We start from the raw sequence: 27,007 nt of genomic DNA, 5'->3' as shown, positions 1-27,007 counted from the left end.
AACTATGTACATAACAGGCAAAGATATTAACAGCACATAAATTTACTCAATTATATTGGATTACCAGAGGAGAAAAAAATAATCCGATCAGATAATTCTCTGAAAATTCATAAACGCTAAATTAAGAATAAATTTTATAAAATGTTTGCTAATGAATACATGTATTTGCATAGTAAGTATCCTTTTTTTTAAATTTTTCCATCTTTATCACGTTTATCGGAGTGCCGTATTTAACTTCACAATTATGCTCCGAAATTTCATTGCTGTAGATTGGATGATTACCAATATATAATCCTTCTAGTAACCAGGGCCAGTATTAGAGGTTTTTGCTGCTCAATACAATATCTGTGGCTCTTACTTCTGCCACGCGCCGCCAGTGGCTGAGTGGTTAAGAATATTGATTACTGGAAGTTAGACCTGGTTTCGGTTCGATCCCAGGCGAACCAGCTGGCTGCATGGTTTGTTTTCCTGTTGTGCAATATGAATACGAGCCAGTTTCGTTCAGCAATTAGGCTCACCTGCGCCCGAGCGGTTAAATCGCTGAACACTGGTAGTTCTGACCTGGGTTCGAATCAAGGCGAACGGGCTAGCTACATGGGCGTTTTCATAATCTTCCCCGTGTGTAACGTGTATGGGGAGCTTTGCTATAAACTAAACTAAGCCTTCAGAAACTTCCTCTACGAAGACATCTGCTATCTGCCACCTCGTGGCTTTGCTATATTCAAAGAGCCTAACCCAATTCTAGCACTCAGTTCCTCTCTAAATTCTAGCGGGCGAGCGCTAAAGTCGCCTATTACTGATAGTTCAACCTCGGCACATTATCTGAGTTCAGCTTTGAATGAAAACAACATAAAGTGTTATAATGAAAGATTAGTTTAAAAATTTCACTTGATACTGAAATGCATAAAATCAAATTGCGTTTCTACATATCAGATTTATAAAGTACAGCTGATAATTGTAGGAATATCAGGTTCATAAAGTACAGTTGATAAATACATGAGAAGTGGGAAGGAATTCATAAATTACAGAATTTAATGGTTGTAACAAAAATTTTAAGCACGAACGTTCTTCATAAAGTTATGAAAAAAAAAAAAAAAAAAAGCAGTCAGTACCTTTAGTGCGGGTAGTAATCACTACAAAAAATCTATGCTTTTCTGCCAATGTTTTGGTAGTTAGTTTTTCAAAACCTTCGGCTCGGAAACTTGGTGGCCCGAGTCCAAACACAGGTCAATCTCATTTCGGACGTCTTGTGCAGAAGTGAAGATAGGACCAGCAAGATGTAGCTGCAAGTGTGAAAAAAAGGTAGAAGTCCGAACGTGCGATGTCGGAGTTATGTGGTGGGTGGGGTGAAAGATCCCTTTCGAGTCCATACAGAGGCCAGCCGGTAGTCAAATTACACTTTACGATGCTGCCGACGGACTCACGGGCGCAGATCAACTAAATTTTTGGCCTATGTTGTTGAAATAAATTTATTTTTCAACACAAGTGACTATCTGGTCCAGAACTTTAACTTTGCGTTGATATTCGAGAAGAATAGTACAGGCTCGAACACGTCTGACCTTATCTGCTTGAGTCAGCTCATGCGGCGCACAGCTGACGTTTATGTGATGCATAGTGCGACTAATGGAGAGATTCATTTTTATGGATCTCACCACGGCAATCTCACCAGATCCAAAGCATGATCTTTTCGTTAGTCAAATTACGCTTTGCGACGCTGACGACAGGCTCACCAGGCGCAGACCAGCTCTCTTTTCGACCTGTATTGTTTGTGTAAACTTGTCTAACTTTGAACGAAAAAAAAAAAAAAAAAAACTATGTATATAACATGCAAAGATATTACAGAACATAAATTTACTCAATTTTATTGGATTACCAGAGGAGGAAAAAGTACTCAGATAACTCTCTTAGAATTCTTAAATGCTAAATTAAGAATAAGTTTTATAAAATGTTTACTAATAAATACAAATATTTTAAATAATAAATTTTTCCATCTCTACATATACCACGTTTATCGGAGTGTCGCATTTGACTTTACAATTAAGCTCCGAAATTTCCTTGTTGTAGATTGGATGATTACCAATATACTTACAATCCTACTAGTAACCAGGGCCACTATTAGGGATTTTTGCTACTCACTACATTATCTGTGGCTCCTACCCACACGCCACCAGTGGCTGAGTGGTTAAGACTACTGAATACTGGAAGTTCGAACTGGTTTGGGTTCGATGCCAGACGAATCAGCTGGTTGCATTGTTTTCACCGTGTGTAACATGAATACAAGCCAGTTCCCTTCAGCAATTAGGCCCTCCTGCGGTAGAGGAATTAAATCGCTGAACACTGGTAGTTCCGACTTGGATTCGAATCAAGGCTAACGGGCCGGCTGCATGGACGTTTTCATAATTTTCTCCATGTGTAACGTGTATGGGGAGCCAATTTCTCTAAGAAAGTTCAACATGAAGGCATCCTACTGTGCTTTGCCATAATAACCTAATCTAAGCCTTCAGAAAATTCCTCCACGAAGGTCTGCCATCTTAAGAAGGTAACCCTCGTGGCTTTGCTACATTCAAAGAGCCTAACGCAATTCTAACAATCAGTTCCTCCCTAAATTCTAGCAAGCGAGCTGTCGAACACTGGTAGTTCATCCGGAGTTCAAGCCTCGATGAACGAGTTGGATGCATGACCGATTTTGGTGTTTTCCAAATTCACCTGCTTTGGCGTAATCAAACTCTATAATTCTAAACAAACTGGCATTCGGTTCGGCTCCAACGGCTCTAGCACCACGTTCCAAATTATAATTACAGTTCAACAAATAAATGTCTGGCGTATACATTTGAATAATCTAAGTAAAAAAAAAAGGGCTTTTTAATTTCTTCCACAAACTAGCATGCATGCACATAAAGCGAATAAAGAAAAACTTATGGAGTGCAATAGGCTTCTAATCCATAACATATTTAGTTAGTGATCGCCATCATTGGGAGCTATAAATATGCTATATTGACGGGAAGGAGAAAATTTTACTTCCTGAGTGAGCTAATTCAGAACTAGTATTATTTCATCTGTCATCTCAAATTTAGGATGCCAAGTTACGTGACTAACAAAAACCTAGTATTTATATGAAGCTTGATAAAAATCAAAGTTTTGAAGACGGTATATGTGATCACGTTCTGTTGATTACCATTATGATCAGCAAATAACAACAGCAAGTTACTGATGTATTTCTTATCTTTATATTCAGATGTAGTTTTCAGAGCAACTAGAGAAAATTTTTTAATTACTTTTATTATTTTTGATACTTTATATGTACGAAAACACATACTTGTAGGAAGAGAGATCTAAATATCATATTCGAACAAATAAAAATAAATCGTGACGTGAAGACCCTAGAGATACGGCTTCTGATTGCTTTTCAAATTTTTACCATATTAGTAACGATATAATCGAATAATCTTTCAAAGATTATTGTTTACCGATTTTAGGTAACAACTAGAAAACATTTTTTCGAGCTTATCTTCAAACAAGTTTGCTATTGGTAATGAATACTGCTGTATCATGAATCAGGTATGGCGCTATGCATTTTGCTGACTTTGTACACAATAAATTCTGTTGTCAAGTGCCCTTCCCCCCAAATTCTAAAATTTTATTGCTTGATGCTTCGCTGAATTTTACAATTTTGCTGTACCTAAATTCTGCCGTACCGGCAGTGATCATGATTTCAAATCCCCCTCCCCGAGATTTACTGTGTTATTTGAAAAACAGCTCACAAATTGCTAAGAATAGCTATAAAACTGGTTCCACAGCTTTTAGCAACGGCCTCCCGTTGTGCGTTTGGAAACTCAGCTTTTGAAAGAAAAGGAAGGGGAATAATTTCTCCCTGACTACAGTATATATCAGGTCCGTGACTTTGAGCTACTGCAAAATGTTCTGAAGTACACTTTTTTCTGTTTCGGCAACATTCATCTTGAGAATTCAACACCTTTTCATTAGCCCTTAGTAATTGACAGAAATGCTTTTAGAAAGTAGTGGGTTCATTGATACCAACCAAAATCGAAAGGATTTCATCTGAGAATAATTTTTCTACTTAAAAATGAGTTTTGCAGTACTTTTTAAATACTACTTGTATTTTTATTTTCGAAAATTTTCATAAATATTGTAATTAATTATTTCCAATTTTAATAACTCGCAGAAAAAACACAATTTTCAAGAAATTTTTTTATTATGGTTATTCAAACTTATACTAATATACAGCATCTTTTATATTCCGTATACATTTGACACTGCATGCTTCAATCTGCATGTAAGTTTCTCTTCCTTAGTAACTCCTTACCCAGAGACGTCTCAATGAAAGCCAAATCATGCACAAAATTTACACCTGAAAAAAAAATATGATAAAATATTTTTAACACCATATACTCGACAACAGAGTACATCACATACACCCCCTCCAAAAAAAAAAAAAAAAAAAGAAAGAAAGAAAGAAAGAAATTGCAAGAAATACAAATTTCTAACAGAAAAATGCATTTTCAAACAGCTGAAATTGTTTCACAAATTAATAATGCAGATAGCAAATGTAACATATGGCACTATTGCCACTCAGTGCAATCTCTGCATATCCTAAATTCTGCTGGCTGATGTCTTCGTAAGTTCTGAACATTTTTTTGCCTCTAAATTCTGCTGCTCAGTGCCCTCTGCTAAATTATAAAATTCTGCTATGCACTATTCTCTAAATTCTAAAAATTTTGACTACCACTGGTTGCACAGGCCCTGATCAAAGCAAAGAGGCAAGATGCTACCTGCTATTGATAAACTGCCTTACAAATACCACAGATCTAAATAAATGTCAGTTTTAAATAAATTAACAATAATAATACACTGGATTATCAGTATATTACTACAAGAAGATGAGTCATCTTCACAACTGCTGCTTCCATGCTCGCAGTGTCATTTGCTCGTGCAATATTAGTCAGTACTTTGTGTGCCGGAGGTTTCACATGAAGAGCCTCTACACTCGAGTATAAAATGTTCGTGTTCCAGTAAACACTGAATTCAGAGGGGCAAGAATAACTCTTTCATGGTGGATACCTCAGTTACCAAATGGCTTTCTAAGGCTCTATTCAAGCCGTTGTATAAATGTCATAATTCCCAACTAACAATGCTTCGTAGTCAGACCTTGCTATGTCACAAAAACTAGTTTGGACATTAAGCTTGAAGTTTTCAACTTTGTGTCGACTTGATATAAAAGTTGGCCAATCAGAGCATATACATGAAACCTATTGAGAGAGAAAGCTGTAGACACATACATGCATGCACAAATTTAGCTTCTTTAATTGGCTATGGCTTAGTCCCTCTCTCGCAGGTGTGAATGGAACTCCCACATTTTATGCCTTATGATTATGTGTCTATGACATTTATACCATCATCTGAACGGAGCCTTAGGATGGCATACTAAGAAGATGCAATGTCTTGTGGGGATAAGCAATTTATACTCCTAAGCCTAAAAAAAAACTTGGAAAAAAAGATCACATGACTTAAATTTATTTTCTAATTGCTCTAACTTGAGGCACATTACGAGAGGAAAGCATAAGTAGTAATCAGAATTATTTAAAAAATTTTATCCTTATATTTTTCTTAAAAATTCTGTAAAATGATAAAATTTTTGGCTTTCCTCAAATAAATATATATGGAAAAAATAATAGCCACATAATAACAGATTTCATTTTGTTATATTTTATTAACAAAATTTAAATTATTAAAAATCTTTCATCAAGGGAAAATAAAACATCATGAAAACAATGAAAAAGAAGCAATATTTAAAAAAGATAGTAGGCTTATTGATGAGGCTCCCATCAAAAGAATCGAACCCCAAAATATTTTCATTTGCTTCAGTGTCCCGTCTGAAAATTTCACTGATTGCAATGAATATATTTAAAAAAAAAAAAAAAAAAAATCTTTTATTTTCAAGTTCTTTCATGCAAAATGTTCACGCCGACCAAGTATTAATTTAGAAACACGCCGACCGAGTATTAATTTAGAAGTCAAGCAATAAAAATCAGCATCATATTTTGAAATATTCACTATTTGAAAATATAACGCTGATTTTGGTTGCTTGACTTCTAAATTAATACATAATTAATTAACCATAATTAAGTACCTATAAGAGTTTCAATATCATGCACAGCTAATATCTATTTTAGAAATAAACCAACTTACCTCAAGAAAGCCTGGTTCGTCTTAGGAACATTAGCTGTAACTTTTGGCATAGAAAAGTCAAATTTTTCACTTCCAGACCTAAGAATGAAAGAAATAAACTGCTATAACATAATTAAAAAAACACGAATAAATAAATAACGCATAACTAATTTAAGCATTAAGCTATGCATGACTACCACCCATCTCAGACAGTGCGACAGATATTGCTGTATACTGTTTCGCCATACCTTGTGTAGCTATTATATCATGCTGTATAACCACAGTTTAGAAAAATTACAAAATGTGTTATTTATATCTATCTAAAATGGTACATTACTACATGATTTGTAAGAATAAATTAGAGAGCTCTGTGAATGAAATTCCTTCCAATTAAAAAATGTAGGAATAAAGAAAATGCAGGAATTGCAAATGCAGAAATGAAAAAGGGATTATATTTTTTTGCACAGAATCCAGATGACATATTTTTCAACATTTTAGAAATTTCAATATTAATTTTAAGGGCCTAAAATATTAGGCCCCTAAAAGCAGAATACAGTTTTTAAATGTTCAGACAATCTTCCTATGAGAAGAATTCCTTTGAGAAGTACACATCTGAACCAAAATTAAAAAACATGTACAAGAACAGAGCTGAGGACTTCTGTTTGCAGAAAGTCTGTCACATAACGTATGAAAAGTTTCTTATTGGTAGATTTTTGATCAGACAGATATTTTATTGTTATACAGAGAAAGCATTCACTCCCTTTCTACTAGAGATAATTCAATTTGGACAATGGCAGAAAGGCTAAGCAAGCCTGAGCGCATTGGTCCCATTCTTGGCACTAGTATGGTTTACGCTCAAAATACACGGCAGATATTTTCTAATTACCTGCATCCCAATATCAATTCAATTCAGCTTTTGGTGGAATTTACCATTTGTGACATATTTTTCAAAAACTACACTTCATAACATGCATGCATGACAAATACACAGAACCATAAATAAACAAGCAATAATATATATTTATATATAAATTTTACTAAATGATCATAAAATGTTCCAACGCTAAAAGAAAGTTTTAACATCCAAGTAAATGACATAATAAAAAAAAGCAAGTTGAACAGCGAGCACATGAATGAAATGTGCATACACCTGTAAAAATATACCATAGGTAACTGACAAAGCATTTCGTAGCAAACATATGACTATAAAATTTCCAATAATACCATGTAATGATGGTGAATTCAATTTAGATCGCAAGAACATGCTCATACTTTTGAAAAGATTCAATTATTTCAGCAATTCCTTGTGAATTGGAATTTACCCTTTCAATATTTCCCAACAATTTAGTGTGAATGGAGGAATAAATTGTTATAAAAAAATTGAACAATTATTAGCATCCCCTCATACACACACACACACAAACACATAAAAAAAAAAAAAAAAAAACTTTGTAAAAAAATCATCCGAGCAATGATTCTCCTTTGACACAGATGCAGTTGTATCAATAATTTCTTGCCTTCAATAAAAAAAATATGCATGTTTTACTTCGGAATTAACTTACTACGAAATCATAAATGCGAGGTAGTCGATATAAAGAATAAATTATTTCTCACCTTTCGAAAACATCCGCTTGTTCGGAATCTTCCACATCTCGGGAATTTAATTTCATATTTTTTTCTTGAGCTCGACGTTTTCGCTGAATTCTGGATCTTTTATTAAAACCAGGTTGTTTTTGCTGTCGTCCTTGATATTTTCGCATATTTTTTTGCTAACTGACCACAGTATAAATAAATGTAAACAAAACAAGTGCGGAATAGCAATGCAATAAGGTTGCCGTAAACGTCATTCCGCTGACAGCTGACACTGTTTAGTGAAAACTGTGTATAAAGGAATATATGAAACGCTTCTAAATATTATTTAGAAAAAAATATGATTTATAACTGATATCAAAATCAATTACTTCGTGAATTTTTGCAGAAATAAGATTACAAAGCTAAATTTTAACTCGTAGCGCCATCTATTGATGGCTTTCCAAACTACACATTAAAATTACGTATTTCAAACTAATTTTTTTAAAATATAATATTTAAGTAAATTTCATTCCAAACCTGATTCTAACATTGTGATTCGAAAACTGACCTATTGCTTTATATTTCTGCCAAATTTCACGCAACATAGTTTCTTAATTAGCGATGCTGCGTGTAAACAAATTTTTAGTATTGTAATGCTGCTGTAGTAGACCACCTTAAAGAAGATAAAAATATCTGGTTATAACGAAAGTTTTCTCCCAAAAAACATTCATAATAAAGTTAGGGAGCAAAAAGCACGAAAACAGTACTTTTAGTGCGGGTAATAATCACCAGCCAAATCTGCAATTTTCTTTAAACGTTTTGGCAGTTTTTCAAAGCCTTCGGCCCAGAAACTTGATGGCCGTGAGTAAAAAAACAGATCAAACCCATTTTGGACGACCTGTGCAGAATGGAAGATAGCACCAGCAAGCTGTAGCTGCAGGTGCGATAAAAGGTAGAAGACCGAAGGCGCGATGTTTTGGGGCAATGTAGTGGGTGCAGCATAAGATCCCATTCGAGTTTGTACGAAGCTCAGCCAGTGAATGCAGACACACGTGGTCTTGCATTATCTTCATGGAACATTACCTTTTTGCACTGAAAATCAGTTCTACGTTTTCTCTTCATAGCAGCGTCAACATGGACTAGCATCTCGTTGCACACCTTACTGTCAAAGATTTTACCTTTTTCCAGATATTCTTTGTGGATAATGCCACGAGAATCCCACCAGATACAAAGCATGATCTTTTTGTTAGTCAAATTGCAATTTGCGATGCTGCCGACAGACTCATCGGGCACAGGTCAACGCTTTTTTCGGCCTGTGTTGTTGAAGTAAATCCACTTTTTTCACAAGTAACGATCTGGGCCAGTATTTTGTCCTTGCGTTGATATTCGAGCAGATTAGTGCAGGCTTGAACACGTCTGTCCTTATCTGCTTGAGTCAGCTCATGCGGCATCCAGCGATTGAACATGTACGTCAAGTTTATTCGATTCGTAGCTTGACTAATGGGCGTGGCAATAATGTATAATTCCTTAGTAAGCTTTCGAGAGGTTATATATTGATCTTCTTCCACAAGTTCTCGCAGACAGGCCTTATCAACATCAGTAGGCTGGACAGAGCGCTGTACTTCTTGAATGTCATTTTACTTCTTTTTGAACTTTCAGTACCAAGCATTCACAGTATCATATAGTACAACATTAGTACCTAAAGCTGATACACATAACTTGGTGACATTCTGTAGCTGAAATTTTGCAACAGAACTGGAAGTAAATGATGGTTCTAATCAGTGTGATAGTATCATTTCAGGCACCTTTTAGTTAATGATAACGATATTTTTTTACAAATTCCATTGCACAGTGTTCTAAATCAAGTTTCTCTCTTTGAAATGCCAAAAAATCATGTGACAAAACATGATTAAATATGCGAATGCAAACTGTTTGTGCAGATGATATTTGCTGTAGGAAGAACGTTTCATTAAAACCCGACAAAATCCGTGAGACATGTTCATATAATCTTGTGGATAAAATTAGTAGTATTATTATTTACAAATTTGAAAGAAAAAAATTAGTGCAAATATTTACTATTAAGCTTTAATTAAGTGTGCATAAAAAGGTTTTACAAATATTTGTAATCTATTAAAACGTTTCAGGTACAATAAAAATTAATCAAAAAAATGCCTCTAAAAATTTTGGAAGAATGGAATTTGCATAGTGCAAGTTTCATTAAGAAACAACATCATTGCCTTAGATATTTTTTTTAAAATTCATTATCGAAGTTTTTTAATCCAAAGGGTGTACCATAGTTGTATCTCCGTCAAATAAACAAGACCTGTTCTAGGCTAAATATTTATCGTTAAATACACCTATGTACAGATTATAGTTTAGAAATACTTTAAAGTACATTTTTGCTACGGTAGAGCGCGCAAAACAGCATCCACTCTTTTCTCTTTCACATCTCAATCTCCTTTTCTCTCCCACCTGCAACTAGAGCGGAAAGTCCAATCCCCTCTTCCGGTTGAGGCGAGAAGAGGGTCCTCTGTCCCTTCTTTTAGGGTGGGTGACCAAGTGTTCTTCAGAGAAGGGGAACATTACAGCTTCTCCCCCCTTCGAAGAAACATTTTTCTCATCAAAATGTTTAAATATAGTTCAGATAAAGAGTTAGTTATACACATACATAAGAAAAATATCACATAGAAGTACCGTGATATTACAAAAGTTTTTTTTTTTTTTTTTTTTAGTTGCACACCTGCTTAGACTTTCAGCATTTTTATGGCTCTTCCCAGCTCGATGAATAACTTGGAAATTATACGGTTGCAGGGCTAAAGACCACAGCATTAGCCTGCGATTAGAGCCTGCATTAGTTTTTAACCAAACTAAAAGGTTGTGGTCAGTAATTATAGAAAATTTTGGACCGTCCAAATAATAATGCAGTTTTTTTTTTACAGCAAAAACTATATATGCACATTCTTTTTCAGTTGTGCTGTACTTCCGTCACTGAAAACTTCTTGCTTAAGTACAAGATGGGATGTTCAGTGTTGTTCTCATCCATTTGTGTTAATACTACTCCCATCCCTAAATCGGAAGCATCAGTTTGCACCATAAATTCTCTATTAAAATCTGGTGCGTGTAGCACAGGTTCTTTCATTAATTTTTCCTTCAACTGAATAAATGTGTCTTCGCATTTCTTTGTCCAAAGAATTTCCCCCTTCTTTACTTTCCCCTTTAAGGCATTCGTGAGTAGAGAAGCTATAACCGAAAACATGGGAATATACCTGCTGTAATAAGCTGCCAAACCTAAAAACGCCCTTATTTGAGTTTTTGTTTTCGGAGTAGGATAATCAACTGCTTTAAGCAGCTGGTCATGGCTCAGCTGGTCATCTGATTCCCTGTCCTCCGATGTGCCCCAAATACGTTACATGGTTTTGAGCAAAACGACATTTTGATGGCTTAGTGGTCAAATTTGCCGCAGTTATTTTTCCCAAAACGCAATTTAAATGCTTCATATGATCTTCCCAAGTATTGGACAAAATAGCAACATCATCCAAATACGGGACAGCAAAGCATTCACACCCTTTTAATAACTCAGCCATCAACTTACTGAAAAAGTAGGGAGTGTTTTTCAACCCAAATGGCATACGCAGTGGTCTATATGTCCCAAATGTCGCGACGAAAGCAGCCGATCTTTGGGCCCTTGGACTTAGAAGAATTTGCCAGTATCCTTTTGCCAAATCTAGAATTGTTATATACCTGGCAGACGAAACAAGCTCCACTCTTTCCGCTATATTTGGCAGGGGAAAGAACTCTGTGCATATTGCTTCATTTAGACGCCAGTAATCTATACATGGTCTCGGGTCTTTCCCAGGCGCCTCCACTAGAATCATAGGCGAAGTGTAGTCCGATCCCCTACCTCGATTATATGCAAATATAGCATCCTCTGAATCTCCGTTTCCATAATTTCCGTTTGCCTTAGGGATGCTTTATAGAGACTAGATCTGACTGGTTTGTCGCTTATTAATTCAATGTCATGCACTACTAATTCCGTTATTCCTGGCTCTTTGGAGAAATTCTTAGAAAATCTCTTTAATAAATCTCGTAATTGATCTACATAGCGAGGTTCCAACCGATCTTCTAAGCTGCTAGATTGGATGATGTCTTCGAAATCATAAATGTTAGGATTTGGATCTAGATATGGAAAATCTACCTCTTGATCCACAGCTTCTTCATTCTTACTTTCAGATGATAAGGCATTAATTTCCTCAGATCTTTTATAATAGGGTTTTAACAAATTTACATGATAAATATGAGATTTCTTTCCAGATTTTTACAATGTAATTTATATCTGATATTTTGTTTTCAGTAACTCCTGGCCCCAACCACTGGGCTGCCAGCTTATTCGGTTTCAATGTAGCAAAAACCAACACTAAATCCCCTTTTTTGAATTCATGCTTCATAGCATTTTTGTCATACCATAGCTTACGTTTAATTTGCAGCTCTTCCATTCTTTGTACTGCGATCTCCTGACACCATTTTAATTTAATGATCAATTCAAAAACATATTTAGTTACTGGATTTTCTTCATTCTTATCCTCTGTCCAATGCTCAAATAATAAGGTTTCGGGTGTCCTTAAATTCCTACCATGCACTAATTCGGCAAGTGAAAACCCAGTGCTTTCATGGGTTACAGTTCTTAAGGCAAACAATGCTGAGGGAAGGTGTATTTCCCAATCCGTTCCAGCCTCCAGGCATAGAGCTTGTAAGAGCCGTTTGATTGTTTTATGTAAACATTCAATCGGATTCGATTGGCGGTGCCTAACCGAACTATAACTAGCCTTAAACCCAAACTATCGAAAATTCCGTAGTAAGTGTACTTACGAAAGACATTCCGAGATTGCATTGGATTTCTTTCAGAAAACCCATACGACTAAAAAAATTAATCAGGGCATCGATCACAGAAACTGAACTCGCATCACTCACTGGAATAGCGTCGGGGTATTTAGATGGCAAGCATATGGCTGTTATTAGGCAACGTTTTCCCATTGAACTGACTGGCAGGGGGGGCCTACTGCATCAATGTTTAATTTAGAAAATATTTCTTGAATGACGGGTACTAGTTTCAAAGGAGCTTTCTTCCTTTCATTTGGTCTCCCGGCTCGTTGACATTTGTCATAGGAACGAACGTAATCTTCAATTTCCTTATAACAACCAGGCCCTCCCAAAAAATACCGTAAAAGCCTATCCTTCGATTTTGTAACCCCCAAATGACCCAAAGTTCCTTCGTGGTATAATGCTTGGATTTTCTTCCGAAATTCTATTGGCACTACCAGTATTTTTTTTGCTCATTTCCATAACGATCTCTTTGAACTCGAAACAAAAGATTGTTCTCAATACAGTAGGTATGTTTCGATGATTGATTTCCATTTGTTGAGCTAATAGAGTTGTAAATCGCTTTTAACATTTCACACCTTTTCTGGGAGTCACTAAATGTTCTTCGGTCAGTCTTTATTAGAGCAGTTTCTTCCCCGCTGCTCTCTGCTTGCGGTAGCAAAATCTCCGTTCCCATGGTAGAGTCAAGGATTGGAGTGGGAGACTCACTGACCCCGTCTTCCTGAAAAGTCGCTTTCCTCGAATACCGATCTGCCACTTCCTGTGGGATATGACTTTTCTTTCAGGCCATAGCCTGAAAGAAAAGCCGTGTTTCTAAGGCGTTCATGGAATTTGGAACTAGTTATTGCAATCTTCCTGCGGTTTGATTTCCCAGAATATACATACCTCTGTCTAAATCCTCTCCAACGATTGCGGGCCCCGGTGTCCCGCAGCACTTTAATAGGATGACCATTTACTCGTGCGTCCGTGATAAATGGAGACAACAATTCCTCTGCGCTTTTATATTAGTATATGTTGTTTACCATGGCTGGTGATTTATCCTTGATGAGTTTTGGGCACTGGGGCCTAAGGTGATTTTCTCAGCTGCATTCGAAACACTTAGAAGCCTTTTTTTTTTTTTTTTTTTTCAAATGCTTTTTTTTGGTTGGTCTTCATTACTTCTGCCTGAGACGAAACATTTTATCTTCTCATCATCCCCCTTTTTATCTTTAGGATCAGTTAAATTCCTATCATTCTTCCTTCGGTCTTGATACTCCGGATGGGCTGATTTCTTCCGAATTCCGCTGACATCTTCGTAGTCATCTAACATATCTGCCAACTTAGCTGCCGAAGTAACTTTTATCCAGTCGTCCAAGAGATGCTTCTTGACTTCGCTGCCGACTTGACGTTTCATTTGATCGGTAACCATCAAATCCTTTAGTTTCTCGAAATCATTTATCTCCAGACCGCATAACCATCCATCTAAATAATTTCTCAAAGCAAAACTCAAATCCCTCCATGTTTCATCTGATCTTCGTTGATGCTGAATAAATTTAAGATGGAATTTTTCGGGTCTCAATTTGAATCTTTTTAAGAGCAAAGCCTTTACATATATGTAATCTCAAGTTTTTTCTTCGTGTTCTTTAGATATAAGTTGAACAATTTCCATGGTGAATAGTGCTAACAAATAAGCTATCCAGTCGCTCTCCTCGATACCAAACCTCTTCGCTTGTCTCTCTCAAACATTGTTAGATACAAACTAAAATCCCCACTATTTGAATCAAATTTTTTAATACTTTTTTGTATCTCATGATGAAACTGCTTATTACTCGACCTTGAATTTTCCGATACTGCAGGCGACGATCTATTGATCCTTAGCCGTTCTAACTCAAATTGTCATCTCCCTAGCCCGGCAATCCTCTCTCTCTTTTTCTCGAAGTCTCTCCTCCTCCAACCTATCATTTACCATTCCCTCGAAAACACCCTTAACGAACTCTTCGTCATAAGCTGCACTTTTTTAAATCAGAGATTTTAGCTCCACAATCTTTAGACTCTTGTAGCCTCCTCTCTAATTCTATTGCTAGGTTGTATAAGTCAATCTTTTTTTTCTTTTCCCAAGAAAGCCATTTTAACCAAAGTCTTTGAGCTTTGTGCCACACTCAGTTTCTGTACTTAGAATTATCACACACTAATCAAAAATACAATGCTACTGAGATTATCATTATTAATAGTAACCATTAATGCACGACGGTGATTTTACAAACATCGTAAATGATCTGAATCTTAACATAACAAGAATTCAGTATACTCAGTACTACAATTTTCAAAACGCTTGAAATTCCTTAATATTATTAAAATCTAATACACATTATGGCTACATTTACAGACTTAATGAATTGAGTTTTATTAAGTTTTTACCTGAGTACATACTAATAAAGACAGTAAGTAATTCAATCACAACTTCATTAACAATTAGTACAGAATAAACCCACCATCAGTAATAATCCAATAAAATAAATTTCAACTGTACTTAATTTAGTAAACTCAGTTTTCACAACTACAGTAGTGCTGATGTGTTTTCTGACACATTAAATATATATATATATATATATATATATAATTGTCAATAATTCTTATACTGTTAAATAACAATAAAACCAATATACATTAATTCCAAACATAGTGAATTTTTGTTGGATTTTACATTCAAAAATGTTAAAAACCAACAAATAACAACAGTAAAAAGACTTTCAGTATTTTCTATGCTACTGAAATTCTACCTTATTATTTCAACAATTATGCAATTTGTTATGAATAATCATTAAGAACTAACACCATAACATACACATACATACAAGTTAAAATGCATAGCAAGGAAGACAATATATCAACTTATAAGAAAAAACTACTTAGGATAAGTAACTTCCTTAATGTAAAAATCAAGGTACTTACCCCGTTTGATGACTTGTTAGATGAAGATTCACTGATACTATATCTATTCTATACGATCTTCAGAATCACAAGATTTTCACAAACACAGAATTTATGTGATCAACTTCTGTAGAATGTGCTGACTCTTTCTTCACAACATGGAACTTGAACGTCATAACATAAGAATCAGGATGATTTTTGATGAAGAAAACTTGTTGTGCAGAACCATGGCAATTCTCTAAAATATCACTTAGATCAAACGAAGAAACTGGAATCAGGATGATTCGAGTTTTTTAATGAAGAAAACATGTTGTGCAGAACCATGGTGGTTCTCTAAAATATCACTTAGATCAAACAAAGAAACTGGAATCCGGATGATTCGAGTTTTTAATGAAGAAATAGAATCAGGATGATTCTACTCAACTGTGTTGAATTGAAGCATCACTTCTTCGTTTGACTAGTGGACCTTTTAAAATCTCACCGCTGCTGCCACCAGTTGTACCATAATTGTATCTCCATCAAATACACAAGACCTGTTCTAGGCTAAATATTTATCTTTATATACAACTATGTACAGATTACAATTTTGAAATACTTTAAAATACATTTTTGCTACGGTGGAGCGTGCAAAACAGCGTCCGCTCTTTTCTCTTTCACATCTCAATCTCCTTTTTTCTCCCACCTGCAACCAGAGGGCAAAGTCCACTCCTCTCTTCTGGCCGAGGCGAGAAGAGTGTCCTCTATCCCTTCTTTTAGGGTGGGTGACCAAGTGTTCTTCAGAGAAGGGGAACATTACAAGGGGCAATTTGCCCAGAGGGACTATTAATTTCATTTTGGCATTTTGCATTGAAATGTCTGTTCACTTTTCAAATTGATGCCACCAAATATGCTCTGTATTATATTTAAAGAAATTAAATAGTGATGAATCTCTATAAATGTATGTATGTTTCTTGTACTGTGATAAAACAACGGTACCTAGAGCCATCAAATTTTGAATAATGTATGTTTCCACCTGAATATGGGCATCTGGAAGCCCAAATTTGGAATTGGAATTTGTTTCTTTATCTCTACATATAATAAAAGGTAGAGTCTGTCTCTCTGTGTCTTTCATTCATGCTGCGCGTAAGCTAATAGACCCAGGGCAACAAAATTTGGTACACAGGGTGCATCTTGAGTGCGAGAGCTGACTGGTTTTCCACATATAATTCGAGTTTCGTCTTTCTTGGTTTGATTAGAAATATTGAGCAGTAGATGGAGCGTACAGCATTCTGGGTCCAAATTTGGTCGCGGGAAAATGATAGCCTCGAATTACCGTACCACGAAATACTGCTTCTGTTTGGCGAAATGCAGTTCATGCAAACACGAACAGTGAGTCTAGGGAAAATGAGCTAAGTGACATGCAGGCTCACAGTGATCTTGACACGCTTATTTTTTAGAGGAAAGACAATTCGCGCAAATGCTCCAAATGGACCACATTGCCACATTACACTCTTGACGAAAAGTAAGGGTATGTTATGGCAAGAAATGTCTGCACGTAATATATCTCTTGATAGTCACAGATCGTTTGCACAGACGCCATTGCTTAGCCTACTTTTAATAGTATAGCATGCATGTGTGCCGTTACTAAACCATGCACATAAGCACATGAAAGCATGACATTATCTTCTAATATGAATACCATTTATGTGCAACATTATGATGGGCATGTGAATGTTCAGTGACAGTAGGAGAAGTGCTTGTTGTATGATCATAGTGATTCAGGAGTGCAAGTCATAGTATTGGCTACGTTTCTTTGTGAATTCCATTTGTGTCTACTAGCGTACCTGGCACTCTGATCGGTCAAGTTTGCATTACAGATGTGCTAGGGCTACAGTTGTGTTATATCTTTAAAAGCACCCTAAAGCTACCTTTCAATAGGGCAGTGGGTTACTTTGCATCGCACTGAATATGGGATATTTCCTTAACACATAACAGGTTCTGTCTTGGTCGACACATTTACTGGATATTTCCCCAATTAACCTTTTGCACTCGAGCGGTGCCTCTCAGGCACCACTGCATGTGATGCGATAACTCGAGCGGTGCCTGAGAGGCACCATTCGAATTGATGTGTTTATTTGTGTTTGTCCTAAGGAATATCGCTTGAGAGATCTACTTGGCCTTTTGTAGATCATATTACGAGGTGTCTGAATAGCTATAAGGAAGTCTTATCTCAAATAAAGGTTGTCTTTGCAATGCTTATGCGATTACATGTCTTATCTCAAAAATACTTGCGACTGCGGGTAGGATTCTGTCTTCGACATCAGTTTGAACTCAACCTTCTTGCTGATCGCAGTATTTCTCTCAAAGTTACTCAGCCCAATAAGTATGGAACATGACGAAGTTGCTTCTAGCGAAGTTGAGTTTAATTTTTCGGCTATAACAAACAAAATTACATCACTACATAGAGAGCTTGCCCATGAGAACGAAGACGGAAGTGATAAAGATAGTGACGATGTTAGAGGAGCAAGAAGATGAAAAATCCGAATAATCGATAGTGAATCTGGAAGCCAAAGTGATTATAAAGAAGAGACTGAACCTTCAGAATGGACAATGTGCACAGAAAAGCGCTTCGAGCGCAAAGGGTTAAACATATCTGATCTGTAATATCATATACACTGGCACATCAAAGACTGTTAGCTTAAACTATAGATGAAATCTGGCAACTGATTATAGCTGCCTGGTTTGCAATATTCAAAATATTATCCATAGTCTCTATGACTGTACACCTTGCCATATAACCAGTGCTTAACTTCTAAAGTGCTATGGAAGGCTGTTAGAAAACAGGAACAAAAATAAATAAATAAAATAATAAATTAATTAATAATTAAAATTCAATAAAATGTAAAGTTATAAATAAAAATTTAATAAATTATTAAATTTATGGTAAATATTTTAATAATAATAGTAAAAATACTAGATCTCCTCTTATTAGGGACTCTGTCTTGAATGCTCTCAAAAACTAACAAATAGCTCAGCCAGACTCCGGTTGAATATATAGTATAATGGTACTGTTTGAAGGGATGACAGAAAGAATTATTTTCATGCTTATCAATGAAAAATGGTTAAACTCTTAAACCGTCATTAATGAGATTATAGAGAATGCTAGAAACCATATGAGAATATGGAAGGAAATTTTAATGGAAATGTATAGGTACGGTAACAAATAGAGATGAGGCTATCACATTATAAATTTGACCACAGTCCCCAGCCGGTATAATTCTAGCTGTCAAGCATAAAGAGCCGGGGAAAAAAATTCCCCAAAGAGGACCATAAATCTTCAAGCTGAGAATAAACACAAAGTTCTGTACAAATGACAGTTTTTGTTCATTTTATTAGATTGCATCGTTCCAAAATGTCTGCAGATGCTTTTTTTTTATAGGAAGTTGATAGCACTGGACGCGCGGAACAGAGTGATAATTTCTAGTACATTTGCGAGTGGAAAATTTACACGTGGTATTAAATTCAATGCCTTTCTTGGAAAATGAATCTTTGACATGTGGGTGGATGCTTTTTTTTTCCCTTAAAAGTTTTGCCCTCCGTTGAAAGATTTATTTCTCATGAAATGGATAGGTATGTATTCAGAAGATGGAATTGATACTAAAATAACATATTTGAGATCAAAAGAATTTTCTGCTGAAATTGTGTTCAAAAAAACCTTTTTTATCTCCAGCGTGCGAAACTGTGTATCAGAAATTCTAAAGATATGCTCATTTAAAAATTATTATGCGACATTGCTATTGAACTGAATTTTATGGTTGAAGTCAAAGAACATGATATTTAATAAATAAAGGTAACTCACAAAACGTTAAAAAATGCCCCTTAATTTAAAATCTGAAACCTTTCAGATTTTTTTAATTAATTTTAATGATTGTTTCTTGTTATTTTATTTTAAAATTTCTTTTCCTTTCCTTTGGATACATAATTTCAATTTGTAGATTTGTTGCAAGAACTGAAGATGTGATGAAAAATCGGGAGTTTCCCCGCTTTATCCAGAGCATTGGCAGTTGGGGATCAGTTTCTTTTCCCTTCTTGCCCATCAAAAGTGTTATTGCTAGTTTTTAATATTGGCATTAAAGTTGTAACACCAGGAGCTGATCGATGTGAAATTCGCGTGATAGATAGAAGAAGCAAAAGAAGTGCCGAAATTCTCTTTTTAGGGCTCTCGTGCATTCCGGGTAAAATTTCAGTTTATCTCAGAAACTGAGAACTATCAGAGCTGGTCTCTGGCGCAATTTAACCTCTGCATATAACAGCAGTGATAGTTGCTTATTCGGGTCACATTCCATTTTGCCTAAAAAATTTTTAATTAGACAGAAAAGTAACTCAAGTTTGTTGTTGATTTTGAGAATAAAACAAAATCAATTTCGAAGGCAATCAGAAACAGGTCTCTCATATCTAGGAGCAAAAATAGGAGGAATGACAACCATTCTGTATCAAAAGCAATAGATGAAGAAAAGCAAAAACGAACATAATGCTATATGTTCAGGAAAATAGTAATGAAACATCAGAAGCTAAGATATTATTTGTGTTGTAAAACTAAATTTGTCTTAATCAAAATTTTAAAATGTGTTTCGATTTGCTCATGGATGCAGTCATTGAAAGCTGTGTTACAGTTTTGTAGCTCTTATTTTTTTCTTTTTATCTTTTCCGTCTGTACACTGTACACAATAACAAACTTTCTTTTATTAATGGAAAAAATAAGAACTAGTGTGTATTGAAGTAGTGTGTATTGAATTGTAGTTTGTAGTGAAAATATTATATTAACACTTTATGCATTGTTTATGTCTATATAGCTATTATTTTTTATATTATTATTTATATATTTTCAGATTCACCATGGTGTGAAATACGCACAACGCATGCAGGAGCCAAGTTAGTTAAAACTACATTTCCATGTAAAAAGAAGGAAAGATTTGAATTTGGTTTTCAAGTAAAAAGTCGGAATGAACCTGCAAATATAGTGTAAGCATCTTTTTTAAATTTAATTAGAGACCATGTAAATTTAAGGAATTAAGTAATAAAACATAGAAAATAAGTAATAAATTGAAATCTGGTGAAGGATATGAAAAACATACTTTTTTAAAATTCTAAATCTACAGTATTACAACTACATTCGCTGTACTCAAATCTTCATTTAATCCGATTTAACATAAACTGTTGCTTTCCATATAGATCAATAATTTTCTTTCCAGAATATGCAATTTAATATAAAAACACATATACTTTTTACATTACATTAAGATAATATTGAGCTGAATTAGAATAAAACCCTCACCATGCCTATCTATTATAAAAATTGAAAAAAAGTAATTAAATATAGTAATTGCATCTAACAAATAAATTACACATGACAAAGTAATATCATGAAATAATAATATCAGTTCAGTCGTGTGAATGGGGCTGCTCTGATCTACGAGGAAAAGCTATTTAAATTGCACTTAACATTTTAAAGTTTGAAGATTTAAAAATTAGAAGTACATTAAAATTTTTTTAAAACATCTTATATTGTAATGTTATTGAAGTGTAAAAAGCAATTGAACACAAATATGACAAAAACGTAAACACTGTTAATTATCCAGAGGAATAAAGAAAATATGATCACAACACATCTTAGATATTGTTAAAAAGGAATTAAAAAATTCAAAATTTATTGTTTTAAGTACATAATTAAATCTGAAGTGTATTAAAATATTTTATTTAAATGATGACACTTATGTGTGATTTTAAATTGATATAAAAACAATATTAATTATAAATTTTTAATTCAAACTTCAGAACAATTTTTTGTTAATGCAGATAAATATCTCAGTCTGTGACTTGTTGCATTTTAAGTAATAAAAAAGTGTATATTAGGTGATTCAAAAATATTTGCGAAACAAAATAATTGAAGGAATCGAAATAACCAGATTTTGTTGGAATGTGTGTACCAAAATGGCACATTCAGCTAGTACAGAGCACTGCTGAATGATAGCGTAAAACGTTTTGCTGGCGAAAATCATCATTCCTCATGTGAGTTTTCATCACTACACGAATGCATATTTCATCGATATGCAATTTAACGATGTAAATGTTGCTAAAATGGAATTGCTATTGGAAGGAGGTACAGAGAATGATTCCTGTGTACTTTTTTTGAGCAGCTTCCTTTCCGTCCACAGCTCTATGGATATGGATGAAATGCTTATTTGTGAACTCAGCTTGTGTGATGTATACCACTCAAAATTCACAAGGGAACAACAACTTACGCTAACAGAATGCTCAAAATTGTCATCTATCACCACGATGTGCCAACTTCAGCTCAAGTGTTCCATTATAAAATTTGCTTATTTTGGTTCCTCTACCAGCTTTTACATTTCTCCCATACATTTTTGAATCACTCTGTATGTACAATATCTTGTGTCGAGCTGTGGGTTCATGATGTCTCTTTGAGTAATTACTCCAAACGAATAGAAAAACATTTATTATGCTTTGGAGAAATGACAGCTAAAATTAATTGCTGTAAATAACTCAGGAGGAATGCAGATATTAGGCAAATTTTCCTTAATGCAGTAGAAATACCATAAACTATTGATATCAATTATAGAGTAAACTCTAAAATGCAATACAGCTAATTAATTCTGTTCGAACCACTGTTTCTGAGAGCTGCATTACAAAATGATTGTTGCTGGCTATTAAAGCTGTACATATATGGTGTTGCTCTAGTTCTAGAAGTTTTGGGAGGAATTGCTTTTAAAGCAAAAATGCATTTCCGTGAAACTTCCAGAAGGTAGCCAAATTAGTGAAAAATGTCCAAATGTCGCTGAGACTTTTCAGAAACTTTTCCATCTCTGTATCACATCATATTTGAGTATTTTCACAATTTGACACGTTTTTAAATTCTGAATCATAAAGTTTATAATTCTGTACTAGCAATAAGCACTTATATATAAAATATGTAACTACGAATTTAATTACACAAAAATAAACTCTGAAATTATCACCCTAAATGTAAAAATTCAACTAATAAATAGATAAATAAAACAATGCATAATATTACAACATACAGAAAAACAACAATGCAATAAAATATTTTTAAACATTTACAGAAATTTACAATATAGCTCCCCTCATTAAGAACTTCACCTGAGCAATGGAATCCTTTACTATGGTGTTCAGTTTCTTCATTACATGGTGGGACACCTTCCAGGATGTCTGCAGCTTGTGAAAATCCTCGATGTTGTATTTGGTTCCATAACCATGCTTAATCCCTTTTCTTGAATTCTCTCAACTTGGCATCATACCTCATTCTTATCCTATCAGTGACCATGTTGATCCTGTCCCTGGCGAACCTACAAATGTCTTCTAAATGTGCTTTTACGTCTTGTGAATACTGTTCAAGTGAAGAAGGCATTTCCGGCAGTTGTCTGAAGAAGAGTTTACATGGCAGATAAAAATCAAAGGCCAGAATCATTCATCATGCAGAAAATCCTTTATTCTCATAGACCATATTCCGATATGCTAGTAGGAATAATGACAACTTTTGGTTCCGTTTCTGCTGGCTCCGTCATGTGAAGAGAGGGGTGGTCCAATATTGTTTGATTGAATCACTCTACCATACTGTCTGTAGTGTGAATTTCTTTTACATACCAAGAATGCTACAGGGTTCTTTAAATATGTCAAATGTAAAATTTTTTCCTCCGTCAAAGTGTGTAAAAAGAGGCATCCAGAACAGAAAATCCAGTTTTCTACTAGGACTTTAGCGATGATTAAAACTTCTTGATCAGGAAAGCATAAGCTTCCAATTACTAAATGTTATGAGTAATGTAAATGTAACATAAATTGAGATGTACTTGTTTCCCTTAGTTTTATAAGGTCCAAGTAAATCCAGAACAAATCCTTTTGAATCCAGTATCATCCTTCGAATGGTGCTCTTAAATTGTAGCACTGTGATCCTCCTCATTTGTGTGTTTGCAGGCCTTTTTTAGCTCCACCTGCATTACTGTATTTGCACCATTTTTCTACATCTACTTTGGACTTACAGATGAAACATTCACCATTTTTATGGAGTGTTTCCATAACACCAAAGTGACTTCCAGACTATAGTGAATCTTTAACAAAACACTTGAACTCAAGATCTTGGTAAAATAAATGAGTCTGCTATCTGAAAGTTCTTTCCTTCGTGAGCTTCCTATTTCTGATACAGAAGTATATCTAAGTATCATTTGAAGTAAATCCACAATATCTGTTCTTTGTTGGACTAAATGAGTGCTATTTCTTGCCCACTGAGAATTTTACTTGACTAGTTTTTCATGTTATGGAGGCTGTACTAATTTGCCTAACCAGTGGGACTTCAAAGCCATATTTTCCCTTAACTTTGAAACAGTATTTGCGCTTTTCTGTACAAGATCTTGAATGTGCTGCTATGTTTCTATGTGAAATTCTTTTACATTGTACAATTTCCGTATTGTATTTGTGTAGCTGCTTTATCCATCCTTTTAGCCGTTTTATTATTTTGCACTTATGATTTTTGAAATTAAGTAGCCAACTCAATGAAATATGGACTGTGCGCTGCAGGGGTTTGCAGCCATAGAGATAATGACAAAATGTTTTACTGCCTTTACAATGAGCCAACAGTTCTTCTCTGGTGACACAGTAATTGCTTTAGCGGCAGAGTCATTTTAACATCACAGGGGAGCAAAATTTAGGGGCTGGAAGATTCTTGTAAGCTTTGACCATAGCTTTATGTATATTTTCGATATTTCTTTATAAAAATGTATGTTGCATTCCTTTTTTTAAAGTCATATAACTGAGTACAGCAGCTGTGTGCAAAGATATAATGACATTAAATTCAAGTTCATTTTTATTCATCCCTATAGTCTAAAAATTCATTTACAGGTTTTAGTGCCTTTTCACTGTTATCTCTGTTACTTCATCTTTATGTCTGCTGTGTGCTTCTATTGAATCTCTTCTACTAGACTGCCTTAGTCTCATAAAATCCTACAACCCTTATCATTCTTATTTTTTGCAATCTGCACTTTTTGCTTTCTTCATTTAATTTTGAAAGCTTAATACAAGAAATAACTTCAGAGACTCAGTTTTTAAGTCTTAATGTCTATAGGCCATTCCTGTTTTACAATAGCAAATAGACATAAATTAACTCATCCAAAGCTTAGCAGTGAGATGTGCAGATTGACCGCAACAGAGATAATTCACAGATATATAATCGAGAGCTCAGAATATTGTCAACTTCAGTGATTCACCACTGGTGACACACCTCATAGAATACCAAAACCTATTTAAGAATATATATTGTTGTATAAAATGTTTTTAAATATAATTAAAGTCTTTGATGTTCCTGATTTAGTAACTTAGCAAATTCTACCATGTTTAATACAGCACAAATTCGAATTGATATTATTTGTCGAAGACTTGAGAAATATCTATTGAAAAGATTTATTTCATAGTTTACTGTTTACATGTACAGCCAAGGTTTCCAGGGGAAAAAAAAAAAGATTGTGTAGATTCAATTTTGAGTCAGTACTATTTTCTCCCACCCATTTCTGTTATAATTGATTTTGATTAAGTGAGGTTTTATTGTAATTCCTAATGTAAAGTCAACATTTACCTAAATATAAAGGGTAATAAAAAATCAAATTACTTATGAAGGTATTTCTTTATGAATATTATGTACACTAGTATCAGACCTAATATTTAATTTTAATCTATATGATTAAATTTTTCACAGAAATCTTTGAAACACCAGACCATCATTCTCTCAAATCGAAAGTTGGCAGACTGTTAAAAAAAAGCAGGCTCCTTGTGTGAGAATACATTCAGGTGGCAGTATTATTAGTACTATTGAAGTTAGTTTCAACTATAAATGAATCAACAAAATATTCCCTTCAAATTTTAATCTGAAAGTGAAAATTTTCTTGAAATGTGCTATGATCCAAATACTGTTTTCATCTCCGAATGATAATGATTAAGTCGTTATGAATAAAAATGCTTACACTGATGGAGTTGCAAGATTTGTTACAGAAGGCTGAACATTAAGCTAATTTAACATTGAAGCAGCCTTTAGATGCTCAATAAGAAAACAAATTTGAAGATAATAGCTATGAGAAAATTATGACAATTTTATGAAACAACAACATTTTTAACTAAGCAGTTATAGCATGAAGCACAAAATTTATGTATTAAAGATTTTAAAATTTATTTCCTGTATGATAATTTGACACAATATTCTTAGCTGAATAATTCTTGTCAACAAACAGCTTTCAGATAAAATTATGGATATTAAACAAACTTAGAATCCATTGAAGGGATTAAACATTTTTGTTAGAAGATATATCAAATTCTAAAAGGGATTAAACATTTTTGTTAGAAGATAAATCGAATTCTAATCACAGAAATATGCTAAAAATTACCAGAACACTTAGTGAGCATGTAAATGGGGGATTAATATTTAAATTTGCAGTTAAAGTTTGACAAAGGCCAACATGGTAAAATACACTTCAGCTTCAGTATTGACATCAAGAAGAATCACTGTAAATTCCTGAAGATAAATTTGAAATTTTGCATTTTATGCATTTTGATATTGTATGGATGTCTGTAAAACAATGTTTTGAGCTATTAAAATTGCACTGTAGTAACTTTATACAATTTATTAGAAATGCAATATACAATTTATTAGAAATAATAAGTACAATTGCAAATTATATACATGTAATTATTAGAAATATACAATTTATTAGAAATTAATTATGAAGATCTACAGAAAAACTGCTACAATTTCGAGGTAAAATATCTAAAGATATTTTCAAAGATAAATTTAAAACCTGAAATTCTTTTTGACATTCTGAAGTTAATCAAGTCCAAACATTTATCTTTCTAATTCAGCGATTCTTATCCGGTGGTACGGAAGAGAAAAATAGGTGGTATGCAAAGAATCAAAGTAATTCAAAAATTAAATACCACAACATACTGTTTAAATTTTTTCTATAACACTCGTTAATTTATGCGATCTCAACTTTGTTCAAGGTCAATAACTGCCCATAGACTTTAACAAAATAATCAGTTTTTATTTCCACAAAAATTCTTTTAGCCATAGACATAACAAAATTTTTCATAAATAACATTTTCAAGAAGAGTAATAGAAATGGATGTTATATTTAATAGGAAATAAAAATAAGCTCCTGTAAAAAGATAATAGTATCTCATTAATTCTTTTAGAGTTGATAGATTTTTTAGCATGTCTGCACTTTATGTCATCCCAATTTTCGGACTTATATTGCTCTATTTTCAATCAGAATCATTCTTTTACATCAATTTGCTTTCTCTAATAGCAGGCATTTTATCTTCTTGTTGCTTTGTATTCCTTACATTTTACGCGATTTGAGAATATTGATCTTTTGTTTTTGAAGAACTCGTAATGTATTGTGCATTT

The 27,007-nt window shown here is 34.2% G+C and overlaps 1 protein-coding gene across 14 annotated transcripts in view; it reads left to right on the top strand.

Annotated features, from left to right (window-relative positions):
* LOC118205918 (deoxyribonuclease TATDN1-like) overlaps window positions 1-27,007 on the top strand; it is a 108,620-nt gene that overhangs the window by 65,776 nt on the left and 15,837 nt on the right. For 13 of the 14 annotated variants that reach the window (XR_004761079.2, XM_035378190.2, XM_035378194.1 and 10 more), the window contains one exon: window positions 20,415-20,547. Coding sequence is in view for 13 of the 14 variants with exons in the window: in XM_035378190.2 (XP_035234081.2) it covers window positions 20,415-20,547 (133 nt within the window). In the remaining variant the exon portion in view is untranslated. Of the gene's footprint in view, window positions 1-20,414; window positions 20,552-27,007 lie in introns of those variants that run through there. The other variant, XM_085817073.1, reaches the window with a different exon arrangement.

This window comes from Stegodyphus dumicola, chromosome 5, assembly GCF_044657685.1.
Source record: "Stegodyphus dumicola isolate Sdum_Otavi_A_Nest chromosome 5, ASM4465768v1".
NCBI lineage: Eukaryota > Metazoa > Arthropoda > Arachnida > Araneae > Eresidae > Stegodyphus > Stegodyphus dumicola.
Note: the sequence above shows the minus strand (reverse complement) of the source record. Positions and strands in the feature narration are given on the sequence as shown.